This window comes from Mustelus asterias, chromosome 1 (genome assembly GCF_964213995.1).
Source record: "Mustelus asterias chromosome 1, sMusAst1.hap1.1, whole genome shotgun sequence".
Lineage (NCBI taxonomy): Eukaryota > Metazoa > Chordata > Chondrichthyes > Carcharhiniformes > Triakidae > Mustelus > Mustelus asterias.
Genome location: NC_135801.1, coordinates 141,862,271 through 141,889,785, shown reverse-complemented (window position 1 = coordinate 141,889,785; position 27,515 = coordinate 141,862,271). Strand labels below are relative to the sequence as shown.

The following is a 27,515-nucleotide window of genomic DNA, read 5'->3' as shown; positions in this document are numbered from 1 at the left end:
TAAGAAGGCAAATGGGATTTTGCCCTTCATTGCTAGAGGGATGGAGTTTAAAAACAGCGAGGTTATGTTGCACTGTATAAGGTGCTGGTGAGGCCACATCTGGAGTACTGTGTACAGTTTTAGTCTCCTTACTTGAGAAAGGATATACTGGCACTGGGCGGGTGCAGAGGAGATTCACTAGGTTGATTCTGCAGTTGAGAGGGTTGGCTTATGAGGAGAGACTGAGTAGACTGGGGCTATACTCATTGAAATTCAGAAGAATGAGGAGGGGTCTTATAGAAACATATAAGATTATGAAGGGAATAGATAAGATAGAAGCAGAGAAGTTGTTTCCACTGGCGGGTGAAACTAGAACTAGGGGGCCTGGCCTCAAAATAAGGGGGAGCAAATTTAGGTCTGAGTTGAGGAGGAACTTCTTCACACAAAGGGTTGTGAATCTGTGGAATTCCCGGCCCAGTGAAGCAGTTGAGGCTACCACATTGAATATTTTTAAGGCAAGGATAGATAAATTTTTGAATACAGTAAAGGAATTAAGTGTTATGGTGTGTGGGCGGATAAATGGAGCTGACTCCACGAAAAGATCAGCCATAATCTTATTGAATGGCAGAGTAGGCTCGAGCGGCCAGATGACCTACTCCTGCTCCTAGTTCTTATGTTCTTATGTTCTTAACAGCACTGTGGATATACCTACACCAAATGGTTCACAGTGGCTCAACAAAGGCAATCAGGGATAGCCAATAAATGCTGGCCTAGCCAGGAGATGTTACAATCCCATCCCATGAAAGATTTTTTAAAAACAGCTGAGGCCCTAGCACTTGTCACTCCACTCATTACATCTTGTCATCTTAAACTGATCCATCTATGCCTACTGTTGTTTGCTAACCAATTCTCTGCATATACAAACATGCTACCCCCTACACCATGAATTTTATTTCTTGTCGTAACTTTTGACATATTAAACACCTCTGGAAATCTCAGTATACCACATCTACAGGTTCCCTTTTGTGCATGTTAATAGTTACTTCCACAAAGAACTCTGGTAAATTAGTCAAACACAATTTGCCTATCAAAAAACAATGCCTGATTGCACTGAGATTTTCCAAATGCCCAGCTATAATTCTCCTTGTAATAGATTCCAGCATCTTCCCTGTGACAAATGTTAAGCTAACTGGTTTGTATTCTCCTGTTTTGTCTTTTCTTGATTGAGTTGCATCCTCCAATTTCCAGTTTGAAGGTAACTTTTTAGAGGCTGGGGAATTTCAAAAATTTAAAACCAATGCAATGACTAAATTAGCTGCCAGACTTCCCATATTATAATCATGACTACAACTTCAACAAGTTGCCCTATATACCTGTATAGCAGTTTGGAACATTCCGATGTTTGTGAAAGGTATGAGACAAATGCACCCCTTCCTTTCTACATGTGGCATGACTAGCAATGCTCTTAATTCCACTTCAGTTGTAATATGTTGCAGGTTTAAGAACTTTGACCACACAAAGATGGCATTGAAGGAATTTGTGCAATGTTGGCAGTACCCCACAGGTACTTCACAGCAGGAGTAGGGATCAAGGACAGAGTTTTTGCGGGAAAATTTTAAGAATTAGCGCTTGTGAGACAGACCATAGTACTCTATGATTACTAATCAGGAATTTGGTTTACGAGTCAACACATCATGCAAGACTTTCTGACCATAAATTTATCAGACAAGAATTTGTGGGTGACTTCCACAGTCAAATTCCTGGCACAACAATCTTTCTGCTAAGAATGCAAATTATCCTCTTGATGTTTAATTTGTTGCTGATTTTTTAAAAAATCCCTAATTAATAGCTTTGCATCATAAGACATTAATATAATTAAATAATTTGCCTAGGATTTTAAATGTTATTTTTGAGGTTTGGTTTAACTTTTAGAAATTCCTGGACAGCCTCTAAACAACTGGACTGCCCTGTGGTAAATCTATTCCCAGGAATATACTAGCACCTTTACTATTTAACTCGAGTACATACAGTACAAAATTAAGAAAAATTGGAACCTCATTGTTGGTGGCATTATGAAACGTCAGGATTTTGTATTACAGGAGTGCATCTTGGTGTCTGTATTACCTATTCTTTGACATCGCATCTGTCTCTCATGCCATCTATCTATCATTCTACATACCCGTCACATTACTCATTTATCATTTGATCTTGTATAAATTCTATCAATGTATTTGTTATATGCTCTGATCCTGTTTATTAATTGCTTCTGCCACATCTGCCTTTTAAACTTAATATAACCCTATGCAACATGTTAAACATGTTTTACCGGCTATTGATTGCAATTTAAAACATGAATTCCAGAATACAAAAGCACAACTAATTGTTACACAAAAAAGATAAATGCAAATTAAATGATTTTTTTTTCATAAATAAAATTGAAGTGTGTGCAATTTGTAACTTGCTTTTTGCTAGAGTCACAACCTGCTCAGTGCTGTTGAAATAAGAAATGATTAGACTGACTCGAGACATATTTCTCTGATTTGGAAGGATGAACATGAAGGTTGCGGTGTGAATGCAGTCTGTAAAGGTTGCCTGAGCTAGCTAAGAGGAAGATTTTGCCACCAGCTGCTTGTTCCTATCCATGAGAGCAGAAGGATGGAGGGACAAAGATAGCCAAAAATTGACTTGAACAGATTGCGTTCGGTCAGCTTAAAGCCTAAATTTGTGACTGTGTCACGAAGCAAAAAATAAATAACTGAAAGCAATTACTCTTGACGCAAAGTGGCACTACCAGATTTCACACATGTCCTCCTCAAAACTTAAAATGTGACAAATTCCAACACAAAGATAGTTAGTTAATGGCCAATTTAAATCCTACACGTACTGCTTGGTATGTGGAATGGTGCACTTCCCCAACAGTGCCTGGCTGGAGAATGAACTGTTAGCACAAGAGGCACAGAATGAGTTAAAAGCAAAGGAACAATGGGCATAAAGCCGACCGCAGTAGAGACCCCTCCCACATTGGTGTGTCATTTCGATTTTTCACACCATCCATCCTTGACGGAGGCTGCCAAATTAGTAATGAATTATGGACAGTTTTCTGTTCTGGACTTTTGCCGACTATTCAGTCTCATTTCACGTGAGACTGTTGCAGCTGTCAAAGAGAGAGGAGCTTCATTCCATCAGTTCACTGGATTAAAACCCCGTCACCGGAGGTGAAAGGATGGTGTACTCTGATCCTCTAAGCACTAGTTAAATTTAAAATGAATGTTAACAAAACCATGGATGACAGGAGCATTAAACGCAATAAAAAAAGAAGACAAATCTTGCTGGCATGATGACATCTCCCGAGTATCACGCAAAGATTTGAGGCAGCCTAGCTTCTCTTACTACAGAAAAGCATCAAACCGGCCATTGCAGGTGGTGTGTATGTTTTCTTTTCAAACTTAATGATCTAAAAAATAATAATTCATGGGGTTTGAATATCAGTGGGGAGGTCAGCATTTATTGCCCGTGAGAAGACGGTGGTGAGCTGTCTTCTTGAACTGCCCCGGTCCATATGGTGTAAGTACATCCATACATCAGGAGTTCCAGGATTTTGACCTGGTAACATTGAAGGAACATCAATTGTTCCAATACAGTGCTTCACTGCCAAGTAGCATGTGATAATAATAATACATTGTAAAACAAATGGGAGCTGATGACGAATTACAAAGGGTCTTTTTTTTCTTGCAAAGGATCTATTTGTGGGCACACAAGTTCACTCCAATTAATGTAATCAGAGCAAACACCCAAAATGGCCTCATGGTCTGAAAAGCATAAAAGCAACAAACATGTCAAGTAAAGGTTCCTCCCTGGACCAACCAAGCACAATAATTGGTCCAGCACTCTATTCATCAACTCAATTGTGAAGATTTATCTGGAACTAAATGTGAGATTTCATCAAGGTAATTTGGACCACGGATGAGTGACAGTTTTTCCCTCTGAGAAATGAACCAACTTGAAACCATCCCAGGCAGATTCATAGATTCCACATGATAGTGTGCCAGTACCATGTGAAATGTGATGCACTTGCTGACAAAATTACCAAAATGGAAGAAACCCTACATGCAGACATCCTACCCCTGTGCATTACAATCAGTGTTGGCAATTCGACAAGGTCACTGCGTTAATCATAGAGTCATAGAATCCTACAGTATAGAAGGAGGCCATTCGGCCCATCGAGTCTGTATGACCACAATCCCACTCAGGTCGTATCCCCATAACCCCATGCATTTAACCTAGCCAATCCCCCGGACACTAAGGGTCAATTTAGCACGGCCAATCCACCTACCCTGCACGTCTTTGGAATGTGGGAGGAAACCAGAAACCCACGCAGACACGGGGAGAATGTGCAAACTCCACATAGACAGTGATCCAAGCCAGGAATCAAACAGGGGTCCCTGGCACTGTGGGGCAGCACTGCTAACCACTGTGCCACCGCGCCACATATGTTTACAAACCACGGACAAAAACATGACCCACCACTACCCTACAAACATTCAACCACCCAGCCATCTACATTAGTAATTTTGACAGCCACCACTACTGTGGGGTTAACAAAAAGGTGGCTTAGTGAACAATCAACTAGAAACTGGGATCTGGCTTCCATTATCTATCTTGTCTATGATGCCAAAGAGACAGGCACTTTTTTTATTTGCCCGCTGGCTTAAGGGACATACAGTAAGAGTTTTAACAACACCAGGTTAAAGTCCAACAGGTTTATTTGGTAGCAAATGCCATGAGCTTTCGGAGTGCTGCTCCTTCGTCAGATGGAGTGGATATCTGCTCATAAACTAGGCAGACAGGGACACAAGGTATGCCTGTATGCCTTGTTTATGAGCAGATATCCACTCCATCTGATGAAGGAGCAGCGCTCCAAAAGCTAATGGCATTTGCTACCAAATAAACCTGTTGGACGTTAACCTGGTGTTGTTAAAACTCTTACTGTGTTTACCCCAGTCCAATGCCGGCATCTCCACATTAAGGGACATACACCAGATCTCTTTTTGCGACCTTTGACAGTAAAAAGGTAGCCGTTCACCTTTATCCTGGAAGATCCATAAGAACTTTCCCCACTCACAACACTGATCCATCATTGTACATGGGCTAGGGATGAAGGAGCTGATAATCACCTTGGTCTCAAAAGCAAGATAGAAGGCTTGATAAGCCAGTTCCACAGGCATCAATATCACCATCCCTAAACATCTACAGCTCGTTGCTGGACAGTTGAAAGTGGGGGCTGCCAGAACTATCCCACAGGGATGCAGAAAAGAATACAAGTCATAGTGATCCCTGGAAAGAGGGAGAATGCTGGTACTGTCACATAGAATACTGCAAAAGCACTCCCCGATTCCCCAGACAAACACAGATTAAGACAATGGTAAGGAAGCACTGTAAACCTGCAATACTCATGCTCCAGCAGGAATTTACTGCAGTGGTTGGTGCTACCTCACTGTCCCTCACTTGAGGTGCCAAAAGTCTATGCAGAAGCCATTGAAGCCTGCCTCCAAAATAGCTCAAATGCAATGAGCAACCCCAAAAACAAACACCAGAGTGCAAAAGCTGTTTAACCTGTTTCTCTGACAAAAGCTGTTCTGCATGCCACCTTCCCAGTTTCCTTCATCACTGAAGAGGTGGACACATCACTGACATCCAGTTTGGGAAGGCCACCAGGAGGATATATACACAATTCCTCCAGAGCCAGAGCTCAAATGGACAGATGCAACTTGCCAACTTCACCTCCAATATTCTTGACACTGGGATAATCCCAGAGGCTTTGTGCCATTTCAAAATCATTGCTTTCCTAAAGCCAGGAAAACCAGCCCACAATCCCAAAAGCTCCAATGCCATCACCCTTCCGTCTACGGTTTACAAGGTGGTCAAGTGGCTGGTTTGCGGATGAAACAAGCTTTAGAAGCCACTCTCCCAAAGCTGCTCTGACCAGACTCTCCAGCAGCATTGAGCAGGGTTGTAGAAGTAACTGAAAAGTGGATATGACTTCAAAACTCACCGAGAGCATATGACACTATCTGGTATGAAGACCATACTGGGACAGGCACTCGCACAAGCATCTACCACGTGAGCCACAAGCCTCTGAAGCTGTGTTGTCATAACATCGCTAAGCTCTACCAACTGATTGAATGCTCAATTTGCAAACTTTGACCAGGCAATTCCTTCATAAATTCACTCGTTACTCACCAATGAACGTTTAATTTAAAGGGCCAGGCACCCAATTTGCATGTATGATAATTTAGAATGATTTCTTGATTTTTGATTTGATTTGATTTATTATTGTCACATGTATTAGCATGCAGTGAAAAGTATTGTTTCTTGTGCACTGAACAGACAAAGCATACCGTTCATAGAGAAGGAACCAAGAGTGCAAAATGTCGTGTTACAGTCATAGCTAGGGTGTAGAGAAAGATCAACTTAAAGCAAGGTAGGTCCATTCGAAAGTCTGACAGTAGCAGGGAAGAAGCTGTTCTTGAGTCGGTTGGTACGTGACCTCAGACTTTTGTGTCTTTTTCCTGACGGAAAAAGATGGAAGAAAGAATGTCCAGGGTGCATGGGGTCCTTAATTATGCTGGCTGCTTTGCCGAGGCAGTGGGAAGTGTAGACAGAGTCAATGGATGGGAGGTTGGTTTGCGTGATGGATTGGGCTACATTTGCGACCTTGCGGTAGATTCTTGTAGTCTTGGAAAGAGCAGGAGCCATCCCAAGCTGTGATACAACCAGAAAGAATGCTTTCTATGGTGCATCTGTAAAAGTTGGTAAGAGTCATAGCTGACATACCAAATTTCCTTAGTCTTCTGAGAAAGTAGAGGCATTGGTGGGCTTCCTTAACTGTAGTGTCGGTATGGGGGGACCAGGACAGTTTGTTGGTGATCTGGACACCTAAAAACTTGAAGCTCTCGACCCTTTCTACTTCGTTCCCATTGATGTAGACAGGGGCATGTTCTCCTTTATGTTTCCTGAAGTCGATGACAATCTCCTTTGTTTTGTTGACATTGAGGGAGAGATTATTATCACCGCACCAGTTCACCAGATTCTCTGTCTCATTCCTGTACTCTGTCTCATCATTGTTTGAGATCCGACCCACTACGGTGGTGTCGTCAGCAAACTTGAAAATCAAATTAGAACGGAATTTGGTCACACAGTCACAGGTGTATAAGGAGTATAGCAGAGGGCTGAGAACACAGCCTTGTGGGGAACTGATGTTGAGGATGATCGTGAAGGAGGTATTGTTGCCTATCCTTACTGATTGTGGTCTGCGAGGAAGTTCAGGATCCAGTTGCAGAGGGAGGAGCCGAGGCCCAGGCCACAGAGTTTGGAGATGAGTTTCATGGGAATAATGGTGTTGAAGGCTGAGCTGTAGTCAATAAATGGGAGTTGACATAAGTGTCTTTGTTATCTAGGTGTTCCAGGGTTGAGTGTCGGGCCAGGGAGATGGTGTCTGCTGTGGACCTGTTGCGGCAGTAGGCAAACTGTAGTGGATCTGTTATTGCAAAGTTTGTGAAAGTACAACGCCAGCCAAATGGAAAAGCCCAGGCTGAATCCAGTCGCTGGAACATCATGGGGAGCATAGTCAGAAGACTTGGCACCACATTAGTGCCCTAGTCTGATCTACTGTAGAGCACTTTTCTACAGAACACTGCTCTGCCACATGGGTCTGCTGCTATCACACAAAAGTCATGGGCTTGCAATTAAAGGCTGCTATGGGGGGACAGCATCACTCACTCAAGTCCACTGCAATTGATTGGCTTAGGGGTGCCACCCTACATTGCAACTTTTGCCATTGGCTGCAATTCCATCATACTGCATGGGATGGAAAATGTCAGGAACAATACAAACTTTGCCGCTCATGAAAGTGCTTAAAATTGTGCCGGCTATTCTGGAAAACAGCTCTAATATTCGCGCAACTGGTATCAACCCAAAATCCAGATGGGCAGAATTCTGGCACGCGTACAAAGAACCAGCATCTCATCATTGATACAGCAACAGAGGACTCTGGCATCAACCTCTCTTGAAAACAGTCGACAGCACTTCACCAAATTCTCCCAGGGCATGAAAGATAATCAGGAAATGAGGATGAGCCAATGTAGGGCTGCATATAGATGTAGGATCGGAATCCCAGATCATGGAACATATCATATTAACTTGCTCATTAAGTTTTGCTGCAGGAGATACTTTATTTCTTCTCTTGGCACCTCAGGAAGCAGCTGAATGGACACACAATCTGGACATCCCATGATAAACCTTTCCATCAAGTGAAAGTAGTCGTATCGTTTAAAAAATGTTAAATAATATTAATGATTCCCGTATCAGCCTTTTCTTGCCAAGAAGTTCATTAGAGGCCATTTCTTTGGTTCTCTGCCCAAAGTCAGGTCAGACCCAGAACAACCCAACCTCCACCGTGGATAGGGCAAGGAAGCAGGTCCAAAATCCACCCATGTCAATACAGGGAATTGAAGACTGTGCCAAAGGTGTCTGAGTTGCTGTGGCAACATTGACTTTTACACGCATGTTGCAGCCTGGAGCTGTGGATAGTGATGGTAGAGGCTCATATTGCTGAGCAGGAATCTCTCTGGCTCTTATTGCCTGCCGCTGGTATATGTTGGAAGGATTTTACAAGCTGATACTCAGCCTGTTTGACTGCATTATGAACGCACCTTCCTTGGTCATCCTGGACTGGTACGTGAACCCAGAGCTTCTAGCTCAGTCAGGGATGCTACCCTCTGCACCATGAGACCTCCTACTTCAGAGGCTGGAGCTCTGAATCACAGTCCAGCTCTAAAGCAGTTAATAGAGAGCCCGGGAGAGGGGAGGGCTCGGGGTAGAAAACTGAATGAAATATTGTTTCTGGCAATTGTTTTGCTTCTTATGGGGACTTAGGACCTGTGGTATGCAATCTATGTTATTGCAAAATTTTCATCTCCCTCAGGTTGTGAAGGACAAAGCTACTATAAATCAAAAATAATCAGTATTATTTGCTGCATGCTTTCAGTTTAGATGAAAACAAGTTCTATTCACTGTTACAACAATTTATTTTAGGAGTTTAGCTACAAGTGAAATTGAGGATTTGAACCTTAGGTCTGAGTTTTAATATGAGTCTTGAGGTTTCTCAGTTGTTTCAGTTCAATAGAGCTAAACTTCAATCTAACCTCTAACTTCTCAGCTGCATGCTGCCTAAAATGCTTAGGAAATCAGAAGCACAAAGGCACTTGGGAGTCCTTGTTCAAGATTCTCTTAAGGTTAACGTGCAGGTTCAGTCGGCAGTTAGCAAGGCAAATGCAATGTTAGCATTCATGTCGAGAGGGCTGGAATACAATAGCAGGAATGTACTTCTGAGGCTGTATAAGGCTCTGGTCAGACCTCATTTGAAGTATTGAGAGCAGTTTTGAGCCCCGTATCTAAGGAAGGATGTGCTGGCCTTGGAAAGGGTCCAGAGGAAGGTTCACAAGAATGATCCCTGGGATGAAGAGCTTGTCGTATGAGGAACGGTCGAGGACTCTGGGTCTGTACTCGTTGGAGTTTAGAAGGATAAGAGGGGAACTTATTGAAACTTACAGGGTATTGCGAAGCCTGGATAGAGTGAACATGGAGAGGATGATTCCACTGGTAGGAAAACCTAGAACCAGAGGGCACAACTTTAGACTAAAGGGACAATCCTTTAAAACAGAAATGAGGGGGAATTTCTTCAGTGGTGAATCTGTGGAACTCTTTGCTGCAGAAGGCTGTGGAGGCCAGGTCATTGAGTGTCTTTAAGACAGAGATAGATAGGTTCATGATTAATAAGAGGATCAGGGGTTATGGGAAAAAGGCAGGAGAATGGGGATGAGAAAAATATCAGCCATGATTGAATGACAGAGCAGACTCGATAGATCAAGTGGCCTAACTCTGCTCCTATGTCTTATGGTCTTATCTGAAAGCACAATGTTCACGGGTGCTCTGACAACACCCAGCTTGACCTCACCACCACTTCTCTCAACCTCTATACTACCTCTGACTTGGTACACTGCCTGTCTAGAATTTAATCCTGGACAAACAGTGACTTCTTCCAGCTACTTTACCTTCCATCCCACCACTAAATCTGCCTCCTAGCCATTGACACCTTCTTTCTGCCATTTTAAACCTTGCTCTTTGCCCAAACCTTCGGTCACTTGTGCAAATATCTCCTTATGTGGCTCGGTAAAACTTTATTGAAAACACTCCTGTGGAGCGCTTTGGGATGTTTTACAATGTTAAAGGTGCCTTATGAATGCAAATTGTTACTGCCACGATCATCATTTCCAGGGATTTGAAAACAAGTATTTCGAAAATCACCTCAAGAATACTTCCAATTCCACACACTTGTTGGCATGGCAGATTCAGTAAGTATATGCAAGAAAGGTCCGAAATGGTAAAGATGGTCCTGTTTTATAAATGTTATAAGACAATGGTGGAACCTGAAAAATTTGGGAGACACCCATTGTAGCAAAATATCCAAGAAACCCTTAATAAATTGCAATGCCATGGTGGGGAAGGAACAGCTTTAAATTCTTTGCTGAGAAATATGAGCAGGCCTAAAACAGGCCTGGGATCATAATATACTCGCCCCCTTCCTTCTGATGCAGGACTCTGGCAAACATTATGCCGCCTGCTCATTTAGCAGTGTACAGCCAATACCATGACACTGTTCAGTGGCTGCAAGGATCGCAAAATTACATGAGGCAAGCATGAGTTCAGGCTAGCCTACACTACTCAAAGCCAGCCTCCACCTCTTCAAGTGGCAGAGTACTTTGACTGGGGCAGGTTAAGTGTTGGCAGTCATTCTAGGATGAGGTTTTAGGTACGAAGTACACAAGAGCCACACAGTATGGTAGAAGGTAGGCTCCGAGATTCACTTGTGCAGCACTGGAAGCCTTGATGCGGGAGACGGTCAGGAGGCAAAAGGTCATCCCTCCACAGGGGACCAGGAGGCCCTCCAGATAAAGAATGCAAAAGCAGTGGGGAGAATTGGAAGGTTAAGAGTATATTTGACAGAATGACCCACTATGGTAACAAGATCATGGCTGATCTACAACCTAATTCCACAAACCTACTTTTTCCCCCATATCCCATAACACATTTGCTTAATAGAATCTCAGATTTAAAATTAACAATTAAACATCAGTGGCGTTTGCAAAAGATTGTTTCAAACTTTTGCCACTCTTAGTGTGTAGAAGTATTTCCTAATTTCACTCTTGAGCAGTCTGGCTCTAAATTTTAGACATGCTTGATAGGCCAACCAACCAGAAAAATGGTTGTTCCTGTCTACCTTATCTGTTCCCTCCAACATCTTCAATCATTGATATGGTCACCCCCTAACTTTTTAAACTGTAGCAAATGTAACTTTTCCTCACTAGGGAAATTGCGAGTCTAGTCAAAAAGAAAAAGGATGCACACATAAGGTCAAGGAAAATGAAGTAAAAAACTCAAACAGGGAGTTAGGAGGGCAAAAAGGGGTTATGAAATGTCCTTGACAGGCAGGATTCAGGAGAACCTCAAGGCATTTTATACATATATTAGGAACAAGTAGGTAGCTAGAGAAAGAATTGGTCCACTCAGGGACAAAGTAGGGGAATTATGCATAGAACGAAAGGAAGTGGGTGAGATCCTTAATGAGTACTTTGCATTGGCATTCACAAAGGAGAGGGACACGTTGATTGATGGTGTCTCGGAGGGGGATGTAAACCCTCGAGAGCAATTCAACATTACGAGAGAGGAAGTGTTAGGTGTTTTAAAAAGCTTGTTTTTTAATAAAGCTTTTTAATGCACCTAAATACTAAAGGAAATTAGATCATGATCGGAATTTTACAGCCCCATCCTAGTGGGAGGGCAGGGCCAAGAAATGCGGTGAACCATTCAAAAGTCTATTTTTGGCGAGGCCACAACTGAAATCTTACGCCACTCAGTGCAAAACATGATGCACGATCTGTTTCCCGCCGGCAGGGGGAAGGGGTGGAGCCTCCCACAGTCGCACCCCCCCTCCAAATGCTGACGGAGCGACTGGAGAGGGGTGCGACTGAGGGAGGTTCCTGAATCCTGCTTTTCCTGTTCTTCCTTTTCACAGACACATGCCTGTCCTGCACTCCAATCAACTGCTCCTTAAAAGACTCCCACATGCCAGATGTGGATTTACCCTCAAACAGCCTCTGCCAAACAATAGCCTCCAAATCCTGCCTAAACTGGTTGTTGTTAACCTTCCCCCAAGATAACACCTGAACCCGAGCACAATACTTGTCCTTTTCCATGAGTATCCGAAAACTTACAGAATTGTGGTCACTGTTCGCCCCATGTTCCCCCACTGCAACTTTGATGACCTGGCTGGGCTCCAGCAGCGATTGCTGGGGTGGGGTTGGAGGGGGGTGGGGGGGTGGGGGGGGGGGGGGGGTGCCTGACTGAGGGAGGCCCCACCCCCTCCCCTGCTGGTGGGAATCACATCATGCATCATTTTTTGCCTTGAGTGGCGTAAGATTTATTTTGTGGTCTTGCCAAAAATGGACTTTTGAATGGTTTGCCGCATTCCTTGGCCGTGCCCTCCCACCAGGACAGGGCTGTAAAATTTCGGTCATGATCTAATTTTCTTTAGTATTTAACCCATTCTAATTCGTCTCATTATTTTCACTCCAGCCTATTCTTTTAACTTGTTTAAACTTTGACAAACGCACATTCCAGCGTTAAATGGCAGTGTTGGTTCCTGTTCGTGATTTTTCAAACAGTGAGCTCTTAACATCAGCCACAGAGCGATGGTAATATACATGCCCATCACACAGGGGTTATAAAAGAGAATCAGCCCAGCTTGTGTAATTCCAGTGACTGGTTACACTGCAGCAAAGGAACAGGCATGAAAGCAGTTTGTTTTCCTGTGCTTTGGACTGTGTGGTTATTGTACGATACAGGAGGTAACCACAAAGATCACAGAATAGAAAATAATTCTAAAAATGCTTTACTTTGTTTTTAAAAAAAATTGATGTTTGAATTTGACAGCTATTGTGACAGCTGGAAAACACAAAGATTAATTTGTAAAGGTCAGTCACGGAGACTTATTTCAGACTGGTGAACCATTCCTTTGAAAAGTTGTTTACATACAATAAGGTATTCCTTCAGGATTTTCCTTCCAAAATCAGTTTTACTGAAATGATAGCAATTCTGTTATCACCATTGATTGCATTTGATTTAAACACCTACAAGAGAACCATAAACCTGCAGTTTAAAACCTTATGGTTGCTTAAATTACCACAGGGACATCATGTGACATATAATGTATGAATAATTCTAAGCACGAAAGTCATTGGAAAAGATGTTGATTGGGGTACAATGTCAGAGCTGGTATTTAATATCCAAGAACATGTGCTTACTAAATAATGATTACTTAACTAAAAATAAAAATGTTAAATTCCAATTATATACATTGCCTGAACATATGCTTCTTTGGACAGACCATGTTGTTTTGAAACTAAATGCACCAGCGCATCTCTGTTCAATGTTGAACTACCTGATTGCAGTTTGTCTACAATTGACCTCAGTTCTCTGGACTAGAAAATGGGCAGAAATTAGCCTGGGTTCGAACATTTCATCATATCTGTCCAGTGTGGAGATTGAGTGAAAACATTGGTCGCTGCATGTGAACCTATCTATGATCTAACAATCACTGCCCATCTGGAGAATAAGGTCGCAGAGGGCTGCTATCAACCATAGAACCACATCGCACCAAGGGAGCAGAGCCTTTAATGGTGGAAAAAACAAATGTTGTTAATTTCATCGTATTTTCATGAACTTACCATTTAAGCTGCTCCTGTCAATTAAATTGGTATCTGCTGGCCAGAATGCCCCGTCTCCATGTACACTCCTACCTGCTGAACAAAGAACACATGTCAGAGCTAAGGAACCAAGTTGGATTTCAGCACAGTGGATCAATATTATATAAGACACCTTCAGCATCACCTTGAGCTAAAAAGGAGATGGGTTGCAAAATGGATTCTACTCATTAAATATTTCAATCACCTGTGAAACTGAACTGCATCATCCATATGAATATTGTGGCTACAAGAGCTGGTCTGAGACTGGGAATTCTTCACCTCCTGACTCCCCAAAATCTGTCCACAGTATACATGACACAAGTCAGGATTCTGATGGAATAATACCCTCCATTTGTTTGAGGAATGCAGCTTCAAAAACACTCAGGAAGCTTAACACCATCCAGGGCACTTCATACAACGCATTTCGAAGGCCAACTTAAACATTCACTCCTGCCACCACTGACACACAGTGGCAGCAGTGTATACCATCTACAAGGTGCACTACAACAACTCATCAAGCCTCCTCTGACAACATCTTCCAAACCAATGACAGCTACTATCTAGAAGGAGAAGAGCAGCATATGCTGCGGAACACCATTGCTTGCAAGTTCCCCTTTAAGTCGCTCACCATCCTGACTTGGAAATATAGCACCATTCCTTCACTGGTCAAGATCCTGGAACACACTCCCTAACAGCACTGTGGATGTACCTATTTCACATCAACTGCAGTGGTTCAAGAGGGTGGCTCACCAGCACCATCTCAAGGGCAATTAGGGATACACAATAAATGTTGGCCTTGTCGATAATGCTCATATCAACAAATGAATATGAAAAAATTGACGAGTATTTCATTCAACCATTATATGCCACTCCACATTCCCTCATCTCAATTTGAAAGAATGGTGCTAACTCAGATGTGTAGCCAATCATTTATTCTTGGCTCGTCAATGTTCCAAATTAGAATTAATACACAATGATCCGTTACAAGGTAATTCAGAAAGACATATTTACAGCAGTTTATGTCTCAGAAAGCAACAATGCAAAAATATAAGCCAGAAATTGGGTAATAAAGTATAAAAGGGATGAAGAAGTAATTTGGAATAAAAATTCAACTTGCTACTGGGGGGAATCTGCTTGAATGCAATAAGATTGTTGTTGATGAAAAATAGTCATGGTTTATATTTCAATATTCCTTCATAATTTTGTTATAATCACATCAATTAATGGTCCAATTTTGGCAAGGAGAAAGTGTGTTTTACATTCACAGAATCTCGAATGTTACAGCACTGAAGGAAGCCAGTCGGCCCATCATGTCTGAACCAGCTCATTCAACGAGCAATTTTTAAAAATTCATTTGTGGGATCTGGTTGTCGCTGGCTGGACAACATTTACTGTCCAGCCTCCATCCTCTCTCCTTCCCCCGCCATTGCCCTGCACATTCTATCTTTTCAGATAACAGTAAAATTCTCATTTGAATGCCTCGATTGAACTTGCCTCCACCACATTGTCAAACTGCGCATTCCAGGTCATAACCACTGACGTTTTTTCTCTCTGGTGCGAAAATTCCAAACTCCACAAGAGTGAGGGAACTTGAATAGTAAGTCCATACTTTCAGTGTCAGCCAGTTTTCGGCTTTTGGATCAAATTGGTCCTTGTGATATATTTACCAAGGTTTCTTTGATCTTCTTTCACTTCAGGTTTACAGTTCTCCAAAATTGGTTTCGAACGTAGAGCAATTATTTTCAAATACTTGTAAACATTGTGAAGCTGGAGGTGAGGAGTCTTACTATACTACCTATCGGAATACAGCTTATTTACGCCATAATCAGGTCATAATCACATTCCAGTCATCTTCCTGAGTTAGCTCCCAAATTAATGTCAATCACTGCCAAATTAAGAATAGCTATTTTATACTATGACTGCTCAGAACTGACTTGAGGCTACCCAAACTTATTTCTACTGTTTGGCACATAAGTAGTCCTGTGTGGGTTCTTCAGGTTGACACCTCATTTTAAGTATGCTTGGTGCTTCTCCTGGCACGTCCTCTTACATTGTACAGTGAATCATGGTTGATTCACAGCTTGATGGTACTGGTAGAGTAGGGGAATATGCTTGGGCCATGAGGTTACAGATTGTGGTTGAATACAATTCTGCTGATATCCATAGTGCCTCACAGATACAGTTTTGAGCTGCGAGATCTGTTCTTAACTGATTCCATAAAATTCAATGGTTGTGCCATTTAGCACAATGGACAGTATCCTCAGTGTGATGATGGGACTTCATCTCCATAAGGACTGTGTGATGGTTACTTCTAGCATGGACACTTCATCTGCACAGGTAGATTGGGGAGGACAAGATCAATAGGTTTTTCCCTCTTGTTGGTTGTCTCACTACCTGCTTTAGGACCAGTCTGACAAATGCATCTTCAGGACTCAGTAGTGGAGCTACCAACACACTTTTGCTGGTGGATAAGCCTGCATGAATGTACATTCTATGCTCTTACTACCCTCAGTGTTTCTTCCAAGTGGTGTTCATCGCTGGAGGAGCACTGATTCAGTATGCTGAGGGATAGATACATTTTTGAACAGTAAAGGAATTAAGGGTTATGGTGAGCGGGCGGGTAAGTGGAGCTGAGTCCACAAAAAGATCAGCCATGATCTTATTGAATGGTGGAGCAGGCTCGAGGGGCCAGATGGCCTACTCCTGCTCCTAGTTCTTATGTTCTTATTAAGACAGTTGGTGGTAATCAGCAGGAGGATTCCTTGCCCATGTTTGACCTGATAAGCCGAGACTTCATGAGGTCTGGAGTCAATGTTGAGTACTCCCAGGGCCACTTCCTCCTCACGTAATTTCACTGTGCTTCCGCATCTAGTGGGTCTGCCCTGCGATGGGACACAGTATACCCATGGATGGTGATGGTGGTGGAACATTAGTTGTAAGGTAAGATTTGATGAGTATGACAATGTCAGGCTGTTGCTCGACTGGTCTGTAGGGCAGCTCTCCCAGTTTTGGCACAGGTCTCCAGATGTTATGAGGAGGACATTGCAGCATTGACAGGGTAAGGTGTGTTGTTGTTGTTTTCAGTGCCGATAGGTTGATGTTCGGTGGCCTATCCTGTTTTATTCTTATTCAACTTTTCTGTAGAGGTGTAGTGAAACAGATGGTTTGCTAGGTCACTTCAGAGGGCAGTTAGTCATTAACCATATTGTGGATCTGGAGTTCTATGTAGGCCAGATCAGGTCAGCTAATGTTCTGGGGATCCGGGTTCAAATCCCGCCATGGCAGGTGGTCGAATTTGAATTCGATAAAAAATAATAAATATCTGGAATTAAGAATCTACCGATGACCATTAAATCATTGCCAATTGTCAGAAAAACCCATCTGGTTCACTAATGTCCTTTAGGGAAGGAAATCTGCTGTCCTTACCTACATTGAATTCTTTGTCCACCAGCTGCCAGGGCGGGGTTTGATTCTTGTCTCCAGGGAATGTAGGTCTCTGGATTACTAGTCCAGTAACTACAATATTACCACCATGTTTTGGTTCCCTTGCTCAGGAACGTAAGCTGTTTTTTTACATTCATTTAATTTCCTATGATAGTGCTTGTGGTCGAAAAAATTAAAAATAGCTCTCCTCACACCAGTCCTATTTGTCAAAGTACTACTTTTGCCAGATTCTCTCTCTGCACCTCTTGCACTCCTCTTATCATCGTTGCAACATTCCATTTGTCACCAACAGTTTTTTTTCACCGTCTCTCTCTCCCAGGGAAAACAGAAAGGAGGCTGGTTTAAAAAAAAGAACAAAGAAGTGAGATTCACATCCATAACTCCAGTTGAAAAGATTTGCACAGATGCATTGGACCTAATGACCGACTGTGCTGCACTCTCCATGATTCTATTATCTATCTGTTAGTCTCTCCTTCCCTTTGTTTACTTTCCTTCTTGTATATCTCCCACTCTGTTTGTCTCTGACAAATATTCTTTCAGTCAATTACTCAACTGGCATCTTTGACATTTCGCTGAGTCTCAACTGGACAAGGGAAGCTGCTGACAAAGGAAAAATCATATCATCCTCTAAATAGCAAAACCATCTCCCAGTCATAAAAAAAGTGCTGAGGCTATATTCTGTATCCTGCAAAAATATATTGTCTGTGGCGCTTTTACAAATTATCCTGATTCATTGCAATGCCTTCAAAAGACAAAACAAAGCATAATTTCTTATTTGTTAGCCTTTCCCACCACGCTGCCCTCCTCACAGGGGTGGCGTTGGCGTAGGGGTACTGTCACTGGACTAGTAATCCAGACTGGCAGATGATTTTGCAATTTGCAGAGCATAATAATAACCAGAAATGTGGTTCTCTTAAATGCCATCAAACAAGCTACTAAGTTGTATCAAACCACTATAAAAGTATTAGAAAGGGAATAAAACCAGATGGACCTCAGCACCAGAAACAACAGCTAACACGATGCTGTCGATCCCACAAAGTCCCTTTGCTTCCCCTTTCTCCATTTTACCTCTCTCCCACCCATCCCCCTTCCCCTCACATCTTCATCTATCACAGCTTAGCCTCGGATTTCAACTTCTCGGCCGCTTGGCCATTCACACCTTTTGTTCTCTCTATGGACTGCCATTAGCAGCCTTTTCTCCTGGTTTCTGTGGCTACGACTCATCTTTCATTCCATCACCCTGCAGCATAAACATCTCCCACTTTCTATGCCTTTTAGCTTTGACAAAGAGTCCTCTGGACTTAAAACGTCAACTCTTTTCTCTCCTTGCTGCCAGACCTGCTGAGATTTTCCAGCATTTTCTCTTTTGGCTTCCTTACTAACATCTGGGGGTTGGTGCCAAAATTGGGAAAGCTGTCTCACAGTCTTGTCAAAGAACAGCCTGATAGAGTCATAGTCATGGAATCATATCTTACAAATAACGTCCGAGACACCACCGTCACCAGTTCTGTCCCACTGCAGGTGGTGGCACAGTGGTATACAGTCAGAAGGGAGTTACCCTGCGACTCCTCAACATTGACTCCGGACCTCATGAAGTCACATGGCATCAGATCAAACATTGGCAGGGAAATGTATTGCTGATTACCACTTACCATCTCACCTCCACCCCCCCACCCCTCAGCTGATAAATCAGGACTCTTTCAAGTTGGGCGCTGCAGAATGTACTCTGGGTGGGGACTTCAATGTCCATCACCAAGAGTCCTGCAACTGCTAGGTTGGATCTGCGGCAGGTGCCGAGGGAACCAACAAGAGGGAGAAGCATACCTAACCTCATCCTCACCAATCTACTTGTCACAGATGCATCTGTCCATGACAGTATCAGTAGGAGTGATCACCACACAGACCTTGTGGAGAGGAAGCCTGATTTTCACATTGAGGATGCCAGGAACAACACCAGGCATAGCTAAAACTGAGGCGTCAACCTGGTGAATCTATAAGCCAGGACTAATTGCATGCCAACCAATATAAGCAACAAGTGAGTGACACAGCCATACAATCCCACAACCAATGGATCAGACCTAAGCTCTGCAGATCTGCCGCATCTAGTCATATATGGTGGTAGAAATTTAAACAACTCACCAGATGAGCAAACTCTACAATGTCCCCAACCTTAATGATGTGGGAGCTCAATGCATCAGTGCAAAAAAATAAGACTGAAATAACCATTGCCGTCCAGAAGTGCCAAGTGGATGGTCCATCTCGGCCTCCTCCAGAGTTCCCCAGCATCTCAGATGGCAATCTTCAGCCAATTCGATTTACTCCACATGATATCAAGAAATGGTTGGAGGCACCGGATACTGCAAAAGCAATGGGCCCTGATAACATTCTGGCAATAGTACTGAAAACTTGTGTTCCAGAACACGCAGCGCCCCCGAGCCAGCTCTTCCAGTATGGTTACAACAGTGGCATCAACCCGACAATATAGAAAATTGTTTAGGTATGTCCTGTACACAAAAAGCAGGACAAATCCAAGCCAGCCAATTACTGCCCCATCAGTCTACTCTTAATTATCGGTAAAGTAATGGAAGGGGCCATAAACAATCAAGCAGAACTTCCTTAGCAATAACCTACTCACTGATATTCAGTTTGCGTTCTGACAGGGTCACTCTGCTCCTGACCTCATTACAGCCTTGGTTCAAACATGGACAAAAGAGCTAAATTCCAGATGTAAGGTGGGAGTGACAGCCCTTGACATCAAGGCAGCATTTGACCGAGTGTGGCATTAAGGAACCCGAGCAAAACTGGAGTCAATGAGAGTCAGGGTGAAAACTCTCCACTAGTCAGAGTCATTCCTAGCACAAGGGAAGATGGTTGTGGTGGTTTGAGGTCAATCGTCTTAGCTCCAGGACATTACTTCAGGAATTGTTCATGGTAATGTCCTAGGCCCAACCATCTTCGGCTGCTTCATCAATGACCTTTCTTCCATCACAAGGTCAGAAGTGGAGATGTTCGCTAATGATTACACAATATTCAGCACCATTTGTGATTCCTCAGATACTGAAGCAGTTTGTGTCCAAATGCAGTGAGATCTGGACAATATTCAGGTGGCACACAATTCATTACATCTTGCCAACCAGAGACCCATTTGTGCCAACTCTCTGTTTCCTGTTAGCTAACTGATCTTCTATCCATGCCAATATTTAATCCCCTTCCTTCACCCTGAGCTTTGATTTTCTGCAATAACGTTTGATGTGACACCTCATCAAATGCTTTCTGGAAATCTGAGTACAATAGTACATCCACCTGTTCCCCTTTATCCACAGCACACATGACTCCTTCAAAGAAGTCCAATACATTGAGTTAAATGTTTTCACAAAACCATGTTGACTCTGCCTGATAGCCTTGAATTTTTCTGAGTGCCCTGCTTTAACATCTTTCATAATAGCTTCTAGCATTTTCCCTGTGGCAGGTGCATTTTAGTAAGACAGATGAAAAAGGATTTATCACCATGAATAAAAGATTTTATTAAGAGCACTGAGTCCTTCAATTGTGAGTAACCTAATTTTTTTTTAAATGAAAATTAAAAAATTTAATATTCCTCAAACATTTGCCCTGGTTTGGCCATTTCAGCTGAAATGCACTGATATGACTGGGGGTAACAGGGGTTGGTGGGACTTTATTGTTAACAGTAGCTTTGGGTTACTGAAAAACTAAGATGGCAGCTAAAAATGATTTTAAGGAATGTGAGGACTATTATTGCTCGCTTACTTCTGCTTTCCAGTAGCTTATTGGTGGAGCCTTTCTTATCTCTGTCATAAGTTTTGAACATGTGGCAGAGATTTGATGCTTTGTTTACAAATAAGATGTTAGCGCCAATCAGGATTTCTAGAATGACAGATACTTTGCACATGGGATGGATACTTTCCATGCCAGGTGGATGCACGCTACGTACAAAATGTTTGATAAGAGATAGAAAGAAAAAGAAAGATTGGCTTCACAATAGCCAAATCTTGGTGTCTTCATTTGTCGCATAAATGCACTGAGTAATTAAAGGATTATTCATAGAAGCTGGAATCTCATGCAAGAAGACTGAACTGAAATCAATTCACTTGATCTGACTGACAAGAAAAACAAAACAATTCTCTGCAGAAGAAGTCTACTGCTTACTCATTAAGCACAAGATTCGGCTCAGTGGCACTTCATTAATGAGATTAATTACCACAGGAGCAGCAATTCCTCTCTGCATGTGACCCTGAAGGGTCGCTGTATTATAAAATAGCACGCAACACGATTCGTATTACACAGTTCTGATTTAATCTGAAAAGTTGACAGACTGGGGCTACTGTACCTTGGTCATTAGCCATTTTGTCAGGATGTTCAACTGAAAGAAAAGACAACACTATTAGATTCTGATAGCTTCTGGGAGAGGCTTGCATGTGGAACTGACTGAGATTTGAAGAACAGATGTAACAAAAGCTGGTCACGCTGACTAACTGCAATAAAGGAAAGGCATTTTTACATTTACATTTCAAACAGATACACAAGAAAAAAATCAAATCACAAAACATTAGCTCACTTGAGGGACCTCAAGAGAAGGCTTAGGGACTTTAAGTGACTGTATTGTTAGACCTTTTGTTTCAAAGAACAACTTCATTCAGTTTAATAAGCAAATTTATAAAATAAGTACTTTTGTGATAAAAAAAATTCCAAGTCAAACCCAATACATTCAGCACAATCTGTATTTAATTGGAAGCCGACACATTTAAGAAAGAGTTAACTTAGTACAAGATGTAGTAAGGGGCAGAAGGATATGTTGATAGGATGTGATGCAGGCAGGAGGACCTATTGATTCAATTGAGCTGTTTCGGTGTTGTAAAGTTCTATATAATTCCTTCTTGACAACATACAAATACTTTTATACTTGTTGATTTTGTCATTATCACTGATAACCATAACAGTGATTTTATATCCAGTCCTTGTGATAAATATAAACCATTCCCTCAAGGTTTTATTAACCATATAGATGCCTGTGGTGGGAGATCTTTACGGCAAAGTATAACTACCCTTGAAGTGCTGGGATCTTCCCAATATTTACTTTCCTGTATCCCAAATTGGCAAAGTTTGTTTCAAACGACACGTTCAAGGTTATGCCATGGTTCTGGCTGGGTCTTCCTACAAACATACCTTGTGTGGCTTCTGCCAATGAGTCCATAAAATAGGATTTTAAAAGTTGGTTTGTCCATGAACTAGGTGGGGAGCTCATTTTGATGATTTGGGAAGTTTAGGGACAAAGTATTGCAGCCTTAATTCAAAAGATTGTACATTTACATCCCAGTTATAACATGCATTCAAAATTAACTGTCCTCATTGAGTGAGCTTCACCAGTTTTCAGTTGAGGGAAAGATTTGCAGGAGCCAAGCTCTTCACTTCCCATTGAGTTCTACCATGTACAGAGTAACAATGATGCCTCTTATAACCCATCCAAAGAAAAAAAAAAGGTGCAACAGGAGGAGACAGTCGTGAAGGAAATAACAAAACCAAAGACGATGAGTAAAGAGAATTACCAATGTTAAGGTAAGTTTGTTATATCTTCCTCCTCAACTCAGACTGTCAAATCAAGTCCAAGGGTTTCTGGACTGGAAATTATAAAGTCATCATAAAGTAGCACCAGCATCAATAATCAGGCAATCTGCACCATAATATTTGGAAAATGGGACAAATTGAGTAGAACATTTCCAAAATATATTTCATGTTTTTCTTCCCCAGAGGAAAGGAAATCATGGGCCCCGATTTTACCATCAAGTTGCACCCGTTTTCGGGCATGAAGACTTGGTAAAGTCGGGCGTGAGGCTAGTAGCACGATCCGCGCCTGCCTCTGCATCAGTTCCCCCTTTACCAAGGCCTGAAAATGGCCACGATCGGGACCGTGCCCGAAACGGGTGTAATGGACATTTAAATGCATTTGAATTGAATTGAAGTGAAACAGACATGCTCCATAAAAATCCAATTCGGGCGCTCCATCAGTGCGGATTAGTGAGGACGTAAGTGTATAGTGTCCGACGGCTCTCTGCTACTCACAGGTGTCCTTTTGTTGCGGCCATTTTCTGCCTCGGGTCGGTGGCGGCTCTACGAGTGTGTGGGGGGGTGAAGGGGGGGGGGGGGGGGCTGTTGCTCAGCAGGGTCTCTGATGTCCGACTTGCAGCACGGACCCGGGTCTCAGCACTGACCTCGGGTCTTGCGGTGCTGCTGGGTCCTAGTGCACTCAGCTCACTTCCAACTGAAAGATGTGCACAAAGCCCTTACAAATGGCACTGCTACAGCCTCTCAACTTTGCAAGGAGCTATGATTGTGGGGAGCATGTGGCTGGGGGAATTCGGGGGGGCGGGGGGGGGGGGAGGCTGTGACTGTTGATGTGCTGGGGCAAGCAGCGTTCCTTAACCTCTACATGTGTTCCTCTCCATCTTCCACTCAGCCCCCCCGTCCCACCCCTTCAGAGTGATGAGATGGTTCTTGCAATGCAACCAATCGATCTTGCTGTTCTGTTGGTTGCTGCTGGAGCTGAGGAGAAGGAGCTGGAGGAAGAATTGCGGGCACAGGAGGCCCGAGCCTTGCCACTTCCAGGAGTAGAGGGAGACGACCACCAGAGGCAGGAGATGGCCGCCATTCTCCCGGGGGGGGGGGGGGGGGGGGGGGGGGGGGGCAAGAGAAGGAGGGAGCAGAGACTCTGGCAATTCCGCGCACGTGTCATTTGAACAGATGTCGGACACCGTGTGCCGCCGACGTCTCCGCCTCCGAAAGGAGACAGTGCAACACCTGTGCCACCTGTTGCAGGAACTGGCACCTAGAGGCAGAGTGGGGGGTGCACCCACTCTCAATGGCTGTCAAATTGACAGCCACTCTGAACTTTTATGCGATTGGCTCCTTCCAGACCCCTAGATGTCTGTGGCATCTCCCAATCAGCCGTGCACACCTGTGTCAAGCAGGTCACAGAAGTCCTGTATGCCCGGGCTGGGCACAAATTTAACCTGGACCAGGCCCATCAGGAAGCCCTGGCTGCAGGGTTCGCAGCCATTGCAGGGATGCCCAACGTTCAGCCATCAACAGCACATACGTCACCCTCAAGGCCCCCTACAGAATCTGTGGAGATTCATGAACAGAAAGCGGTTCCACTCCCTGAATGTTCAACTCATGTGCGACCATAGCATGAACATTATGCATGACTGCTCAAGACATCCAGGTAGTGTGCACAATAGCTTCATTGTCAGGAGCTCGGGCATCCCGGAGGCATTTGAGGAGGAGCCCAGGCTGCGGGGGTGGCTTGTGGGTGATATGGGTTACCCGCTTCAGACATAGCTGATGCCGCCTGTGCCGAGGCCTGTGTCTGAGACGGAGACCCGCTATAATGAGGCCCATGTAGCCACCCGCGCGATAGTGGAGAGGTGCATTGGGCTTCTCAAAATGCAATTCTGGTGCCTGGCGGGGTCCTCCAATACAGCCCTGTGATCTCTTCCTGCACAGTGGTCGTGTGCTGTGCCTTGCACAATCTGGCTTGACAGAGAGGTGACATATTGGAGGAGGAGGAGGACGTGGGGGCTGACCAGCCAGGCTTCGCTGGAGAGGATGACCAGCAGGAAGAAGAGTAAGAGGAGGAGGAGGAAGATGAGGAAGAACATGCCGAGGAACACCAACTAGGCGCTGGAGGGCTGGCAGTCCAAATGAGACATGTGAGGGTGGCAAGGGAGGCCCTGATCACCAGATGGTTCATTCACTAGGGGCTTGTGTCTGTGGGTTCCATTCCCTCCTCCGCCCCCCCCACCCCCCGACTCCCCAAAATTCATTCTATATCCTGCAACATTGTCATACCAGAGTGATGGGCCTGGATACTCTGTGTTAGCGAGTTTTATGACAGGAGGGTAATGACGACTCGCTAAGCGCCATTATGATGATGCCCTGATGCAAACTAGTCTGACTCCTACCTGAGCTCTGCATGCACGCTGGCACCTGGGCCCACGTCTGTGCAGTGGGTAAGGGATCTGAAACCCCCATACAGGGCCCTGGGGCAGGTGGGAATCGCTCATGGGGTCTGTGGAACTAATGGCTTCCTTTTCTCAGTGACACAGCATTGAGGGGCCTCCCCAACTGACATCAACATGAAGCATCCCTCTGGCGATTATCAATGGAAGAGGATTCCTATTCGAGACAAATTAGTCACAGGTGGGTGGTGAAAAGACATTTAATTGCAATAAAGATGTTTAAATAAGACGTCCTAACATAAAAACTTGTGAACAGAAAACGTTAAGGTGCTTAAAATCTTCACCCTTGCCATCTCAGTGCAACTACAACTTCCTAACCTTACGTGGCCTACCACTATGTCTCAGTGACTCCCCAGAATGTACGTTGGAGGTGGAGGGGGCCAGCTGCCGACCATGACATCATGGTCTGTGATGTACATGGCGGGCGTCCTCTGGAGGCCCTGGACCTTGAGGGCCCTGGCCTGCTTCCAGATGTCTGGAATGTTTCCATGACATCCTCGTCATCCCGCTGCCCCTGTGATGGATCCGGTGTCAGGAAGGGAGGAGTCAGAAGGTGTAGCCACAGCCACAATCTCCTGACTGGAAGGCCCTGGCATGGTCTCGAGGCCTTTCTCCTTCCTTGGAATTCCTGTGGGCCCCTGGGTCACTCCATGGGATGGCAGTACTTCTGCAGTGAGCTCCAGAAGCTCTGGTGTCACCTGGTACTGCCAGTCCTGGAGGATCACCTGCGTCCTACCCATGGTGGTCGAGCCCACTGCAATGTCCACTTGAGTCGGGGCCACCTCTCAATGGCCACAGCAAGTGTCCTCTGAGACTGAGCCACGCTCTGCAGCCACTCAGGTAAGACCCTCTGCAACTGGGCCATGTTCTCAAGGACTGCAGCCATAGCCCACTGTGTCTCAGCGCTGTCCCACTGGGTCTCCTGAAAGCTCTCGAGCCTCTCAGCCATGGGCCGCAGAATCCTGAGAAGCCTGTTCAGTCCCTCAGCTGTGGCCCGCTGTGACTCGGCCATCGCTTGGAGCCTGCCACTCATAGTGAGGATCCCCTGCCCCAGGCTTTCCACTGCAGACGCCACCCTTGCAGTGTTGGCCTGGGAAACACGCAAGACAGGCAATAGCTGGTCCACCTGAAAGCTCTGGGACTCCTCCCAATAGCCTCATGGTTGGTCCAGTGTGGCCATCAGCCCCTCCTGCATTCCCTGGCTCCTTTGCTGATCTCCAGCAGAGAGAGAAGCGATTTCAGAGGCTCAGCATGTAGCTGGGGCCACCTGAGCCCTCGCCTCTGGTAGGCCCCAGCAAGCCAGAGGTCTCAGACGTTCCCTCCTCCACTCGATGTACATTATCAGATGTGTCGTGCTCACCAGAGAGTGACCCAGAAGCTTCACCACTAACTGGACCCACCAACATGTCAGTATCTGGGATGGTGAGTTGTGGGGTGGAAGCTGACACCAAAACTGTGCCACCTTCGGAGGTCCCTTCACCCATATCCTCCGAGGACTCATCCGAGTTCCCTTGACCAGGATGGGCGGGAGCTGCAGTAGGGGCCTGGAGTCCAGAAGGCCCCGGGGAGTCCAGATTTGTCCCTACAACACAGGACACAAGGTTAAGTGCAAGGGAGGGAGAGGAATCCGGGATGGAAAACACGTGATTCACATTTCTCCATTGAACATAGAACAAAGCACCAAAAAAATTATACCAGAGGAAGAGGCCCTTCGGCCCTCCGAGCCTGGAGTAACCAGGCTGCCCATCTGATTTGTTACCGCCGATCCTTTTGGGGACCGTATGCCTCTATTCCATACCCATTCCCATAGCTGCAGAGATGCCCCTTAAAGGTCACTATTGTATCTGCATTCGTGAACTCCCCCTGGCAGTGAGTTCCAGGCACCCACTACCCTCTCTGTGCAAATAAACATGCCTCGTACATCTCCTTTAAACCTTGCCCCTCGTACCCGAAACTCATGCCCCTGAGAAGTTGCCTCAAAGTGAGTGGAGGAATGACAGGTGCTCACGCCTTGACAGCAGCCCGACTATGCTGTCGCTGGTAGCCCATCTCCCACAGCTCATCTCCCCTTCCCTTGACAGCTCCAGTACCTGCTCCTCAAAGGGGGTGAGGACCCGGAGGTCTGGCTCACCACCCCCTGTCTCCGCCCTCTCACGGGTGTTGTGCTCGGTCTTCTTCTGTGGAGACAGAAGGAGCC

At 44.5% G+C, this 27,515-nt stretch overlaps 1 protein-coding gene across 1 annotated transcript in view; it reads right to left on the bottom strand.

Annotated features, from left to right (window-relative positions):
• Window positions 1-27,515, bottom strand: part of dcc (DCC netrin 1 receptor) — an 868,461-nt gene that overhangs the window by 92,700 nt on the left and 748,246 nt on the right. Inside the window, exons 21-22 of the mRNA XM_078241787.1 lie at window positions 21,634-21,666; window positions 13,824-13,895 (exon numbers count right to left, since the gene is read on the bottom strand). Coding sequence (XP_078097913.1) covers window positions 13,824-13,895; window positions 21,634-21,666 — 105 coding nt within the window. The remainder of the gene's footprint in view (window positions 1-13,823; window positions 13,896-21,633; window positions 21,667-27,515) is intronic.